Source organism: Hyperolius riggenbachi, chromosome 10, assembly GCF_040937935.1.
Source record: "Hyperolius riggenbachi isolate aHypRig1 chromosome 10, aHypRig1.pri, whole genome shotgun sequence".
In the NCBI taxonomy this organism is placed as follows: domain Eukaryota; kingdom Metazoa; phylum Chordata; class Amphibia; order Anura; family Hyperoliidae; genus Hyperolius; species Hyperolius riggenbachi.
In genome coordinates this window covers 12,648,597-12,663,808 of record NC_090655.1, presented here as the reverse complement: position 1 = coordinate 12,663,808, position 15,212 = coordinate 12,648,597, and the positions used below count along the sequence as shown (strand labels likewise).

General features: G+C 47.5%; 1 protein-coding gene across 2 annotated transcripts in view; it reads left to right on the top strand.

Annotated features, from left to right (window-relative positions):
• The window catches only part of DHX32 (DEAH-box helicase 32 (putative)), a 118,058-nt gene that overhangs the window by 55,350 nt on the left and 47,496 nt on the right, over positions 1–15,212 (top strand). For both annotated transcript variants that reach the window (XM_068255728.1, XM_068255727.1), the window contains 2 exons: positions 1,929–2,301; positions 5,769–5,999. In XM_068255728.1, coding sequence (XP_068111829.1) covers positions 1,929–2,301; positions 5,769–5,999 — 604 coding nt within the window. The remainder of the gene's footprint in view (positions 1–1,928; positions 2,302–5,768; positions 6,000–15,212) is intronic.

Genomic DNA, 15,212 nt, shown 5'->3' with positions numbered 1-15,212 from the left:
AACTCCATGTGGATAGTGTCCTGGCCCAGATTTTATCTAGGGACCCCAGTGCTGCAAGGCAAGATTGCTGCCCAGTTGTCGGCCTCTTTTTATCCGGGCTGTGGAGTCGGTACAAAAATCATCCAACTCTGACTCCTCAGTTTATGAAAACGACTCCAAATCCGACTCCAGGTACCCAAAACTGCTCTGCCTCCACTTCTCGACGTCTTTTTTTTTTCCCCATATTCTTCTGTCTCTGTACCTCTCAGTTGTCCTTTATCGCAGGACTTTTGTAGATGTCTGTGTCAATTACTGATGGTATTATTGTACTACTTCAAGTGTTAAAACTTTACGTACATCTTGTATATGACTAGTGACCATAGCCCGTTTAAAAACGTGCTAGGTCTGTCACTGCGCGTGCGCCCGCCACGCACATGCCCACTCCGTCCGTCCGCCTCGCCCGCGATGCTTTGCAAGCCGCGCGTCACTTCCCCCTCAGTGTCTCTGCGTCCCTGCACATGCGCAGAGCGCAAAAGGACACACACAGGGACATGGGACGCAGAGACACTTAGGGATTACCAGTTTATAAAGAGATTCCTCTTGTGAGTGATATAACATCTACGGAGATATGTAAAAAATTTACCTTTTTCATAAATTCTTCATGGTTCTCAACTATAGACATCCCGAGGTGTCTATAATTTATATTAAAAAAATGTATATGTATAGATAACGATCACAATTTTTTTTTTCACTCTGCCTACTTCAGAAGGTTTGGCGGTATGGTCTAAATGCACAATTGTTTCAAGTGCGTAGGAACAGTGCCGATGGTAGTACAAATACTCTATTTAAAGTGTTCATTTTTTTTTTCTTTTTCAGTAAAATACTAAATTGTTACTGAAATGTTACTATAGCTAAACCTAACCTAACCTCCACTTACCGATGCTTAAAGTGAACCAGAGACAAAGCACCCTCATGTATTTACCATAAATATCAGTAGGGACATTAGAGAAAACACCTACCGTGCTCTCTGTTTCATTTTAACTGTTCAGCCTGCTTCTAATCAGCCCTGATAAAATCCCCGACTGAGCATTCAGTCTGCATTTGCTATAATGACTCAGCTATAATGATTCCTGAGCAGAGTCAGAAGGGGACAGGCTTGGACTTGAAAAGACATCAGAGAACACAGACTGAGCTATAAATATTCCTGAGCAAAGCCAGACTGAATGCTCAGTCGGGGAATATATCAGGGCTGATTAGAAGAAAGCTGTGCAGTACAGAATGAAACAGAGAGCAGGGTAGGGATTTTCTCTAATCTTCCCACTGATCTATATGGTAAAATACTTGAGGGTGCTCCATCTCTGGTTCCCTTAACCCTAAAGTCCCCTGGTAGTTCCTAACCCTAAGACATCCCCCCCCCCCCCTTCCCTGCACAAACTCCCCTCCTGGTGCCTAAACCTAAAGGCCCCCCTGCACAAAAAACTAAAAGCAACAACAAAAAACCATAATTACCGGGTGCCATCTGGCGCACAAATCTCCCCTTTCTCGTAAAAATAATTGTCTGGCCTCGTCTGGCCCCTGAATTTCCCTTTTGGCGTTGGCTTGCCAATGTTTTCAATTAAAGTCTATGGCAGTGCCTGCTTTTGTCCAGAAGCTGCAACAAGCGCCCGATTTGCCTTATACCGATCTAAGTGATCTATTTTGGAAAAGAAAAATAGTTGAAGCCTAATGCTGGGCATACACGGATCGATTCCCGCTCGTCCCCGCGGGCGCTTCCTTATCTTCCACTCGACTCCCCGCTATTGTCAGCCCGCGGTGATAGAGCGGGGTCATCGGACCTGTCGGAAATGATCAATCGAGCCATCAGCGGCTCGATTGATAAGGGAAAACGTACCGTGTATCCCCAGCATAACTTTTCCTCAGGTTTGTTGACGCTCTGCCTTGTTTTTCAGGTACTGCACAGACGACATGCTACTGAGGGAGATGATGTCCAGCCCCCTCTTGTCCTGCTACGGAGTTGTGGTCATTGACGATGTATATGAGCGGTCGGTCTCAACAGACGTTCTCCTGGCCTTTCTGAAAGACGTGCTCTTAGCGAGACCTGACCTGAGAATTGTGCTGATCGCCCCTGTGGAGCATTCTGGGGAGCTGGTCTCTTACTGTGGTGACGTTCCTGTCATTGAGGTGGAGCGGAGGCCCTCTGCAGAGGTGGTCTATGCTCCTGGCATGCAGAGAGACCCTTTCCATGCAGCAATCCGCCTTGTGCTGGAAATACATCACTCTCAGGAGAAAGGGGATATTGTGGTCTTCCTGGCGTCCGCGCACGTAAGTGGGTGAGAGTTTTGGACGTCCCCTGCACAGCCAATGACTCGGCATAGTTTCCAAATGTATTCCTCTTCCTCATTGGTTTTGTCAACTCGGACGCTTCACGACCATATGTACCTTTGCCCAAAAGATGTGTTTGTCAATCACAGCTTCTTGCAGCTGTTGCCTAGGCATGTTCATAGCTTCACATATGTTGTCTATCCATCCAGCCTCTGCCGTCCTTTTCTTCTTTTGCCCTCAGTTTTCCAAGGCTCAAGGGTTTCCCCAAAGAATCTGGTCTTATTATTATTTGACCAAGTATTTGAGTTTTAATAGTAGTATCAACCCTTCTAGTAAACACACTCTGGTCTTGTGTCTTTAAGTATTGACTGCTTAGATCTTATGGCAGTCCAGGGAACTCTCAGTAGCTTTCTCCACAGCCACAATTCAAAAGCATAAATTTTTCTACGCATGACCCTATTTTTCCCCTTCTACCATTTGTAGATGGTTCATTGCAGCAGATGACATGACTTTAGTTTTCTTGATGTTAAGCAGTAGACTAGCTTTGGCACTTTCTTGTTTGACATTCATGACCAGGCTCTCAAATTCTTCCTCCGCTTCTGCCAAGCATATTATTGTAAGACAAATATGGTAGATCATAAATGATGTCCGCCTGCCAAGTGGGAGGCGCTTTCAGAGGTTTCCAAGATTTGGAAAAGCTACCGTATGTGTGCTATTTACCTGAGCCCTGCGAGATATTAGAAGGCCCTTACAAATATTCTGTTATAGATGTATTGAAATCTTGTGTTGAGGAAGAGAGAAAAAATGTAGGCCATTTTATTTTGTTAATTTTCTCACTGAATACATTTTGGGATGCAAGCTTTGGACCTAATATGGTGACCCACCAAGAAAGACCATAGGGCATAAAGTGATTGGATGGACAGCACTCTCATATGAACTTCTAGGTTTCGGATCAGTTGTAGACTAGTAATAATTCATCCACACACACACCATTCAGCCAATTAGAATGCTTCAAGTAGCCTGGTTGTCCGGCTGATCTCTTTGGCTGCAGTAGTGTCTGAATGACACACCTGAAACAAGCATGCAGCTAATCCAGTCTGACTTCAGTCAGAGCACCTGATCTGCTGCATGCTTGTTCATGGTCTATAGCTAAATGTATTAGAGGCAGAGGATCAGCAGGACATCCAGGCAATGTGTATTGTTTAAAAGCAAATGAATATGGCAGCCTCCATATGTCTCTTAGGCTCCCTGCACCTGCATGCGATTCCGATTTATAATCGGTTTCTACATCTGATTCTGTTTTTTAATCGTTAGTGCATGCTGCGTTTTTCCTCCATTTTTCTGTTGGTTGCAATCAGGGAAAATCGGAATTGCAAATCGGAAACGGATTTGCAGTGTGCAGGAAGCCTTATCCCGGATTCCCTTTAGGCCCTATTTACACTATGCGTTGCGTTTAGTTGTGTCACATTGCATCCCATTTGGCAAATGGCACGCAACGCATTACAGAGGAACGTTAGAGAGGGGGAAAAAAATAAATCCATACACTGCAAAGTTTGAAGTTTAATGGAGAATCTCAATCATTTCTTGATCTGTCTTCCATTTTTTAATTTGTTCATTTTGATCGTTCCACAATTAGCCTGCATGTAATCACCTTTACTACTGGCAGACATGAAAAAAACAAACGCACCAACTGCCATTATCTGTAACCACACGCACTAAAGGTCCGTACACACGCCGGACTTTAGGCAACGACGGGTCCGTCGTTGCCTCCCACTGGGTGGGCGTGCCAGCGACAGTCCGGCGTGTGTACGCTCTGTCGTCAGACTGATACGGCTGTTTCTGAGCGATCCGCCGGGCGGATCGCTCAGAAACAGCCGTATCAGTCTGACGACAGAGCGTACACACGCCGGACTGTCGCTGGCACGCCCACCCAGCGGGAGGCAACGACGGACCCGTCGTTGCCTAAAGTCCGGCGTGTGTACGGACCTTAACAATGCGATGGGTTAACAGTTGTTTTACAACATATGCACACTGCTTGCTTGGCAGTTGTAAACAGCTGTTCTTTCCCACAATGCAACAAGACTGCCACAGTGTGATGTCAGTACCTAGGTCCTCACATCACACTGGGGGAGGTGTCTTACCACAGTATCAGCCATACAGAGTCCTCCGATGATCTATTTGAGAATCGGTAAAGATTTCTCATGGGAAAATCGATATCAGCTACAGATTGGGATGAAATTCAATCCTTGGTTACCGCTCATCTTTAAAGGGGAACTGAAGAGAGAGGTATATGGAGGCTGTCATGTTTATTTCCTTTTAGACAATACCAGTTGCCTGGCAGCCCAGCTGATCCTCTGTCTCTAATACTATTAGCCATAGCCCCTGAACAAGCATGCAGCAGATCAGGTGTTTCAGTGGTTCAGACTTATAAGTCTGATCTGACAAGACTAGCTGCATGCTTGTTTCTGGTTTTATTCAGATACTACTGCAGAGAAATAGACCAGCAGGGCTGCCAGGCAACTGGTATTGATTAAAAGGAAATAAATATGGCAGCCTCTGTATACCTCTCTCTTCAGTTCCCCTTTAAAGAGTAACTGTTAGCCCCCAAAGTGAAATTTAAATCTCTACAGCAATGTTTTATTTAGTATTAAAGTGATCCAAAAAGCCAATGCAGAACTTAAAAATCAATATAATTTTGTTACTATGTAGCCTTTTGCCCAAGCTAATGACGCAAAGCCGCATATCTGATACTGATGAGCATGCAGAGCATGCCTATGTCTGCCCGACCCCCCTCTCCCCCCCAGGACCAGGTGCCGATCTATTCGCACCACAAACAGCTGACCGCTCTGACACGGAGAGAGAGCGGCAGCACTTCCAGCGCAGCCACGCAGAGCAGCCGCCGCCGCGTCACATGTGAGACATGTGAGAGAGATGCACGGTGGCGGCTGCTCTGCCGTGGCTGCGCTGGAAGTGCTGCCGCTCTCTCTCCGTGTCAGAGCGGTCAGCTGTTTGTGGTGCGAATAGATCGGCACCTGGTCCTGGGGGGGAGAGGGGGGAGAGGGGGGTCGGGCAGACATAGGCATGCTCTGCATGCTCATCAGTATCAGATATGCGGCTTTGCGTCATTAGCTTGGGCAAAAGGCTACATAGTAACAAAATTATATTGATTTTTAAGTTCTGCATTGGCTTTTTGGATCACTTTAATACTAAATAAAACATTGCTGTAGAGATTTAAATTTCACTTTGGGGGCTAACAGTTACTCTTTAAGTATAAATAGGGCCTCAAGCGCACCCACATATACACTTACTGGTGGTGGGGGTTTTTTTTGGAGGGGGGGGGGGGGTTGGGTGTATTATATTTATTTTTTTTGCAAATACATTTTTTTTAACCTGCACTTAATAAAAACTTTTTTTTTTTAAATCCCTTTTAAGTATTCCAGTTTGATAACCACTTTCATTGCTTTCAGGACATAAGAAAGGCCTATGAAATGATCCATCAGGAGAGTTTGCACACGAATCCAGCGCTGGGTGAACTGCAGCCCATTCCAGTCTATCCTCACCACTCCCTACCGTATTACACCCCGGGGCGGGGCTCGGACCACAGTAGGAGAGTGGTACTGACGGCCAGTCTGGGCGAGTCGCTGGTCTGGATGGACCGTGTGCACTTTGTCATTGACGTTGGGCTGGAGAGGAGGAAGGTAAGTCGTATATTGTATTCTTATATACTGCTGCTGTATTTGATTGGTCATTTCCAAGCTGCATAAATGTGCATAACATTTTCATCACTTCAAAATTAACTTCTCATATCCTTGACCATCCATTCCTGTTGAGAATGTAATTCAGGCACCGCTAGTTTGTCTATTCCCAATTAGAGTTCCACCACGTGCATTTCCTACTTCGTACGTAACAAATTACTAAATAACTTCTCTAGAGCAGCCACCAGTCCCTGGAATTACCTTCCTGATCCTCTTAGTCGTGCTCTCACATTTGAACAGGCTTGAACAGGTCCTTTAAAAGTAACTCCAGTTTCCTCGAAATACCTCCAATACATGTTCCCAGCCCTACTTCAATTAACCCCCTTGGCGGTATGAAAAATACCGCCAGGGGGAAGCGCAACAGTTTTTTTTAATTTTTTTTTTTTTTTTATCATGTAGCGAGCCGAGGGCTCGCTACATGATAGCCGCTGCTCAGCGGCATCCCCCCAGCCCCGCCGATCGCCTCCGGCGATAGGCGATCAGGAAATCCCGTTCAAAGAACGGGATTTCCTGGAGGGCTTCCCCCGTCGCCATGGCGACGGGGCGGGATGACGTCACCGACGTCAGCGACGTCGGGACGTCATTGGGAGACCCGATCCACCCCTCGGCGCTGCCTGGCACTGATTGGCCAGGCAGCGCTCGGGGTCTGGGGGGGGGGGGGGCCGCGCGCCGCACCGGATAGCGGCGATCGGGCGCGCGGCGGCGGCGATCGGGGTGCTGGCGCAGCTAGCAAAGTGCTAGCTGCGTCCAGCAAAAAAAAAATTAAGCAAATCGGCCCAGCAGGGCCTGAGCGGCACCCTCCGGCGGCTTACCCCGTGTCACACACGGGGTTACCGCTAAGGAGGTTAAGTTCACTTTTAAAACCTGTAACAACATTGAACTTCAATATACCTAAAAGATCTTGTTCAGCCTCCCACTTTAAATCGGGATTGTCAGCCATAAAATCAAATTCCATTTATCCACTGCTCTGTGTTTATTATGCAGTATGCATTGCAAGCATTCCAATATAATCATAAATGTTTTTTCTGTAATAAATATTAACCCAGTCAGCCTGGCTCTATTCTGGTCCATTGACAGGGAGAGGGAAGCTTGTTATCTCCCCTTCAACATTCCTGCTCCGCACTGATTGGCTGAGGTCAGTTAAGTGTGACAGGAAGCTGAGAAGGAAAATACACCTCACCCCTCTGCAGAAGCTGCTGAAATCCGATGTATGCTCTGCTCATGCTGCTATGTGTTTACAAAGCAAGCTAGATCTGACAGTGCACTTTCTAGATACAGAGTTTAGTGGGGAGGAGGGCTGCCAATGCATACACCATTTCAGTAAGGAGGAAAAATGCCTGGAATAGTTTTCTCTTTATTTACTATATTAAATTCACTGAAATCCAAACGTGGACAGCGCAATACATATGTTGGGGGAAGGTTATGAGGACATTAGTAGGTCATAGGCTGAACACAGACTGCAGTTTGAGACACTCTTATGATCAGAGATATAGGAATCCTGAAATAATTTGAGGACAAAGCATAGGTGACTGAACTTTTAAACCAAAAATGATTCTGCCACGATAGTATAGAGTTGGAAATCGGTGATCTCTCACAATCTGTGGCTTGGAACTGGACGTCGGTGATCCCTCACAATCTGTGGCTTGGAACTGGACATTGGTGATCCCTCACAATCTGTGGCTTGAGGCTGAACATCGGTAATCCCTCACAATCGGTGGCTTCGAACTGGGCCATCGGTGGTCCCTCACAATCTGTGTTTTGGAACTGGACATCGGTAATCTCTCACAATCTGTGGCCTGAGGCTGGATATCGGTGATCCCTCGCAATCTGTGGATTAGAGCTAGACATCAGGGATCCTTCACAATCTGGAGATCAGGGATCCCTCACAATCTGTGGCTTGGAACTGGACATCAGTTCCAAGCCACAGATCGTAAAGGATCACTGATGTCCAGTTCCAAGCCACAGCTTGTGAGGGATCGCTCATGTCCAGTTCCCAGCCACCGATTGTGAGGGATCGCTGATGTCCAGTTCCCATCTTCAGATTGTGGGGGATCGCCAATGTCCAGTTCCCAGCCACAGATTGTGAGGGATCGCTGATGTCCAGTTCCCAGCCACAGATTGTGAGGGATCCCCGATGTCCAGTTCCAAGCCACAGATCGTAAAGGATCACTGGACATCGGGGATCCCTCACAATCTGTGGCTGGGAACTGGACATCAGCGATCCCTCACAATCTGTGGCTGGGAACTGGACATTGGCGATCCCTAACAATCTGTGGCTGGGAACTGGACATGAGCGATCCCTCACAAGCTGTGGCTGGGAACTGGACATTGGCGATCCCTCACAATCTGTGGCTTGGAACTGGACATCGGTGATCCCTCACAATCTGTGGCTTGGAACTGGACATCGGTGATCCCTCACAATCTGTGGCTGGGAACTGGACATTGGCGATCCCTCACAATCTGTGGCTTGGAACTGGACATCAATGATCCCTCACAATCTGTGGCTGGGAACTGGACATCGGGGATCCGTCACAATCTGTGGCTTGGAACTGGACATCAATGATCCCTCACAATCTGTGGCTGGGAACTGGACATCGGGGATCCGTCACAATCTGTGGCTTGGAACTGGACATCGGTGATCCCTCACAATCTGTGGCTTGGAACTGGACATCGGTAATCCCTCGCAATCTGTGGCTTGGAACTGGCCATCGGTAATCCCTCACAATCTGTGGCTTGGAACTGGACATCTGTAATCCCTCACAATCTGTGGCTGGGAACTGGACATCGGGGATCCGTCACAATCTGTGGCTTGGAACTGGACATCGGTGATCCCTCACAATCTGTGGCTTGGAACTGGCCATCGGTAATCCCTCACAATCTGTGGCTTGGAACTGGACATCTGTAATCCCTCACAATCTGTGGCTGGGAACTGGACATCGGGGATCCGTCACAATCTGTGGCTTGGAACTGGACATCGGTGATCCCTCACAATCTGTGGCTTGGAACTGGACATCGGTTATCCCTCGCAATCTGTGGCTTGGAACTGGCCATCGGTAATCCCTCACAATCTGTGGCTTGGAACTGGACATCTGTAATCCCTCACAATCTGTGGCTGGGAACTGGACATTGGCGATCCCTCACAATCTGTGGCTAGGAACTGGACATTGGTGATCCCTCACAATCTGTGGCTTGGGGCTGGACATCAGCGATCCCTCACAATCTGTGGCTGGGAACTGGACATTGGTGATCCCTCACAATCTGTGGCCTGAGGCTGGATATCTGTGATCCCTCACAATCTGTGGCTTGGAACTGGACATCAGTGATCCTTCACGATCTGTGGCTTGGAACTGGACATCGGTGATCCCTCACAATCTGTGGCTTGGAACTGGACATCGGGGATCCCTCACAATCTTTGGCTTGGAACTGGACATCAGCGATCCCTCACAATCTGTGGCTTGGGGCTGGACATTGGCGATCCCTCACAATCTGTGGCTTGGAACTGGACATCTGTAATCCCTCACAATCTGTGGCTGGGAACTAGACATCAGCGATCCCTCACAATCTGTGGCTGGGAACTGGACATTGGCGATCCCTCACAATCTGTGGCCTGAGGCTGGATATCGGTGATCCCTCACAATCTGTGGCTTGGAACTGGATATCAGTGATCCTTCACGATCTGTGGCTTGTAACTGGACATTGGCGATCCCTCACAATCTATGGCTTGGAACTGGACCTCGGTGATCCCTCACAATCTGTGGCTTGGAACTGGACATCGATAATACCTCATCTGTGGCTTGGGGCTGGACATCGATGATCCTTCATGATCTGTGGCTTGGGTTCGGCAGACCTTAGAACTTTGAGTACCGGGCTAGACTTGGGCTGCTGCCGAAGCTCATAGCTGAAGGAAGGGTGTAATTCTTTGGTTTCCCCAGCCAAGTCTCAGCACACAGTCACACTGCCAGGCCCGAGGAAGAAAAGGGTACAATTAGTTCAATTAGTAAATTGCCGTGTAATTTATAGCTGTGGAGTTCATCAGTGCCAGCTACTTTTCATTACACAAAGTCACGGCTAATTGGCTTTGTCATTTTCCTTGTTAACACATAAAGGACCACTAAAATCTAAGCTGAAGCCCTAAAGATTTCCTTAAATGAGGTGCTAATCGCCCTCCAACGTGTCTGTCCGCATGATCCAAAGACGCCACCGAGTATTGTGTCCTGCACTGTGCAAAATAAACATATATTGCTTTCTGAGGTCTCCTCCGTATGGCTGACTGGAAACAGACATGAAATATGGAGGCTTCCATCTCCGACCTGAGTGGTTTCCTGGCTTTAAAGCTGATCCTTCAGCTATGATCACACACTGGGGTAAGAGGCGCCCAGGGATATATAAAACAAGTTAAAATCAAATTTAAAAGAAAGGGAAGAGGTGTGCCAACTAATTATCATTCCGCGATCCATTCTTCAAAATCACAAGAAAACCAACGGGAAGAGAACAATTGTCCAAATTCCCGCAAAATGACCTTGGTGGAAATCTTAATGATCGTCTGATATGTGATCCGTCATGCCAGCTGAGCAAAACAAAGGTTCATCTTGGGCAATCAGACGTCCTTGAACATTGTTTTAACCAATTTTCCTTAAACGATGTTATGCGATGTCTTGAAAAACGATTGCCATGAAAAATCCCAGTGGGTATGGACCTTTAAAATGGCCTTGCAGGGGTAGACCATTTTTAGACTGCAAAAATTCTATTTTAACCACTGCCTTTAATATCTGTGACCACACCCTAGCTGTCAGGATTGGCCAGCCATTTAAGAGGGGCGGTATTCAGGCGAATCTCCCTCCCAGCAACTGGGGTCCAAAACCAGAAGGGATGACTGCCATCTAGTGGAAAAGTTGCAAATTGCACCCGTATCCTCTATAACTGCACACATAACCTTGTTCTTTGTTTTGCATAAATATACTGTATATGATGAGAGACTTGTTTGAAAATAAATTTGTACCGTCAGCTTTAAAATGAACCTGAACCTAGTAAAAGTATTTAAAATAACCATGATGTAGCTGCAAATTAATATCACATACTTACCTCATCGTCCGTTCCTCTCAGAAGCTCACCCCTTCATTCTTCATTCATGCATTCATGAAACTGAATGCTGACAAAACTGAGGTCCTGTTTGTCCAAAGCCAGCACTCGCCATCAAAACAGCTCTATCCTAAAGCAACACCAATCAGGATTGGGAATTCAGACATAAACAGCTCCAACCTTGTGCGCAGCCTTGGCGTACTAATCGATGGGGAATTGAGTTTCAGAAACCAAATTTTATCTGTAGTTAAATCTTCATACCATTGGCGTAGCTAGAAATGACTGGGCCCCACGGCAGATTTCCCCCCAAAAAAATGCAACCAAATTGGCAGCAGATTTCCCAAAAAAATGCAACCAGATTGTCGGCAGATTTTCCCACAAAATGCAACCAGATTGTCTGCAGATTTCCCCATAAAATGCAATCAGATTATCGCCAGATTTCCCGACAAAATGCAGTATATGTAGCCAGGTCTATAGTGGGCGAACATTAATTACCTGGAGGGAGGGTGGTTGGGCAGGCTGGCACGCTATTTGCGGTGTAGGCCGCTGGGTGGGATGGTAGGTAGCTAGGTGGCAGGGTAGGCAGATAGGTAGATGGGTAGACAGTTAGGTAGCAGGGTAGGCAGATAGGTAGCTGGGTGGCAGGGTAGGCAGTTAGGTAGCTGTGTGGTAGGGTAGGCAGATAGCTAGCTGGGTGGCAGGGTAGGCAGTTAGCTGTGTGGCAGGGTGGGCAGAGAGGTAGCTGGGTGGGAGGGTGGGCAGTTAGGTAGCTGGGTGGGAGGGTGGGCAGTTAGGTAGCCGGGTGGGAGGGCAGGCGGTTTTGTAGCCGGCTGGGAGGGCGGGCGGGCAGTTAGGCAGCCGAGTGGGAGGGCGGGCAGGCAGTTAGGCAGCTGGGTGGGCAGTTAAGCAGCTGGGTGGGCAGTTAGTCAGCCGGGTAGCTGGGTGGGCAGTTAGGCAGCTGGGTGGGCTTCCAGCTAGGCAGCTGGGTGGGCGGCCAGTTAGGCAGCTGGGTGTGTGGGTGGCCAGTTAGGCAGCTGGGTGGGCAGTTAGGTTCTGGCAGTTAGGCAGTCGAGTGGGTGGGCGGGCTGGCAGTTAAGCAGTTGGGTAGGCGGGCGGGCTGGCAGTCGGGTGGGCAGTTAGGCAGTCGGGTGGGTGGGCAGTTAGGCAGTCAGGTGGGTGGGTGGGCTGGCAGTTAGGCAGCTTTGGGCTGTTAGGCAGCCGGGTGGGTGGTCGGGCGGGCAGTTAGGCAGCTGGGTGGGTGGGAGGGTAGTTTAGTGGGGTAGGGTCCCGACTCCTATCCCCCCCCCCCCCCCCTGCCTCACCTGGGGTCCGGTCACGGTGTCCCCCCTCCTTTTACAAGCGGCGGGAGGTGCAGCATATTCAGCAGGCTCCGGCGAGGTAATCAGCCGCTAGAGGTTCAACTGCCTCCCGGGCTACGGTGTCTCCTCTCTATGCCGCGCACAATAAACCAGGAAGCCGTGCGCGCGGCATAGAGCGGAGACAGCGTAGCCCGGGAGGCAGCTGAACCTTTTGGCGGCTGATTACCTCACCGGAGCCTGCTGAATATTCTTCACCTCCCGCCGCTCGTAAAAGGAGGGGGGCCCGCCGAGATGAGGGAGGGGGGCCCGGGCAGGTGACCGGAAGTATAATTAAAAAAAAAAAAAAGTCCTCTAAGGCAGCTGCGGGCCCCCTGTGACGTAGGGCTGCCGCGGAGCTGAAATATATTGGCTTCTGTCAGTTATATATCAGTTGCTGTAAGTTATAACTGAAAGGACAACTGATGTGCAAGGTAATGTTCGTTTCCCTATGGCTCAAGTGGGCAATATTACAGTTCAACAGTATGCTGACCCAGAAGCTGTTATGGGGTAATGGCCATTTTCAGAATGTAGGATGGAGAATTCCATCGATGACAGTGGAAAAACAGGGTACGAAAGAGAATAAATAGATTGATGAGTAGACTCTGCGGGAGGTAAGTATGACTTCTGTATGTTTGTTTTGGCTTTTATTTTTCAGTTCAGTTTTGCGATAAGTATCTTTACAAAATAGCAGAATGAAATAGAGAAATATCTGTGACTATTACCGGTCTTTCCCGCCTCCCTTTGATATTTACAAGGCTGAACGTAAACAATTGTTTGTGATGCGTGTTCACTTGTCTCGTCTTGCGGATCCTGATATGGAGAACTCGGAGCCCCGCGAATAACTGTGAAGCTAATGAGGGCTGGAGAGGGTAGAGCTGCAGGACACTAATGACTGCAAGAGCCTGTGTTCCTGGCGCTCAGCAGGCTACGGCTTGATGAGAGCGCGAGGCATTGGCCCCGACTTTACTGAGAGAGCCTCTCGGGGAAGCCCAGGCCGCGGTTCTGTTCATTTACATTAGTGCCTATCTATCTTGAGCCGCCTGCCTGATCTGTCACTTGAGGGGATTCGCACACACACACACACGCACACACACACACACACACACACACACACACACACACACACACACACACACACACACCTACACACCCCTACACACACACACCTACACACCCCTACACACACGCACACACACGCACACACACACACACACACACACACACACACACACACACACACACACACGCACACACACACCACAGCTATGCTGTACACACACACCACACACCACAGCTATGCTGTACACACACACCACACACCACAGCTATGCTGTACACACACACACGCACACACACACACACACACACACACACCGCTTCTGTGGACTGCAGACCTACTCCATGTTCCACCGCATGCGTTGTGCTGGCGTCTGGCGAGACTGAATCAGAATATTACTGTAGCTAGGACTGGTCTGCCCACAAAGTAATTCAGAAATCCTGCTGTCCTGATGGAAAGTATCATAGCTCCCAACTGTCCCTTTTTGGGAGGGACAGTCCCTTTTTGGAAGCCCTGTCCTGCTGTCCCTTTTTCCCTCTCATTTGTCACTCTTTCAGGACTTTGTTACTCATTTCTATACTAAAAATGTGTTTGACTCTAAACTTTATTCCCATCCTTTAAATTGATATATTACTCATTTTAAAATGTTACTATGAAGGAAAATGAACCTGGACAGAAAGGACCAGTGTGGTTTGAATGATAAAATAACATATTTTTCTTATGAAATCTTTATGGTATGCGTGATTAGGGACGTTGGTGCGTGACCAGGGGTGTGGCAGGGGCGTGGCTTTAGTGTCCCTTTTTCTCATCTCAAAAAGTTGGGAGGTATGAAAGTATGCCTGCAACAAGTTGGTTTTTGACAATATTTTCTTGTTCAAAACTACTAGCCATTCCGAATATTGATGACCTGGACAGTTCCCGTCGAACCATTTGTCCGTTCGCTTAAGTGGAACATTTTTGACTAAAATTTTGCGTTTAACATTAACCAGTTAATGAATTTGAGACCGTATATCTACGCTCCAGAGACTTCATCTTAGCTCCAGGGGTGTAGATATATGTTGAATGGGGCGTAGAATACGCTGTGCGCGCGCTCCCGTACGTGTTTTTGTTGACGCGCTTTAGTAGGGAGATCAGTGAATGGAAATTCAGTTCCCATTCATTAATCTTAGTCACCACATCAATGATCGCCTACATAAATGAGATGCCTGTGGTCATTGTAAAATACTAAGTACTGTAACAAATATGCGTGTTACTTTCTGTTAGCGTACTAACAGTATGCGCAGGAAGAAAGTGTGGCGACATCTTGTGGCCAAATAGTAAATTCGACCTACCTACATTTTTTTTTTCATAAAACGCATGTATGTATGTATGTATGTATGTATGTATATGTATATATGTGTGTATGTATGTATATATAATATACCATTAAAATTAACCCCTTACCTCCCCCACTGTCCTATAGTTGCACATAAAAAAATTGCAAAAAAAGAATAAAAACTTAAATTGTTACCTTAGGGACTGGACTTTTTTTTTTTTTTAATATGTATGTCTTAAAGTTGTATTACTGTTATGTTTGCATATATGGGCTTGTATTTAGTGATGGGTGCAAAACAGAAAAAATACACTTATTTCCAAATAAAATATTGTCGCCTTATTTACCAC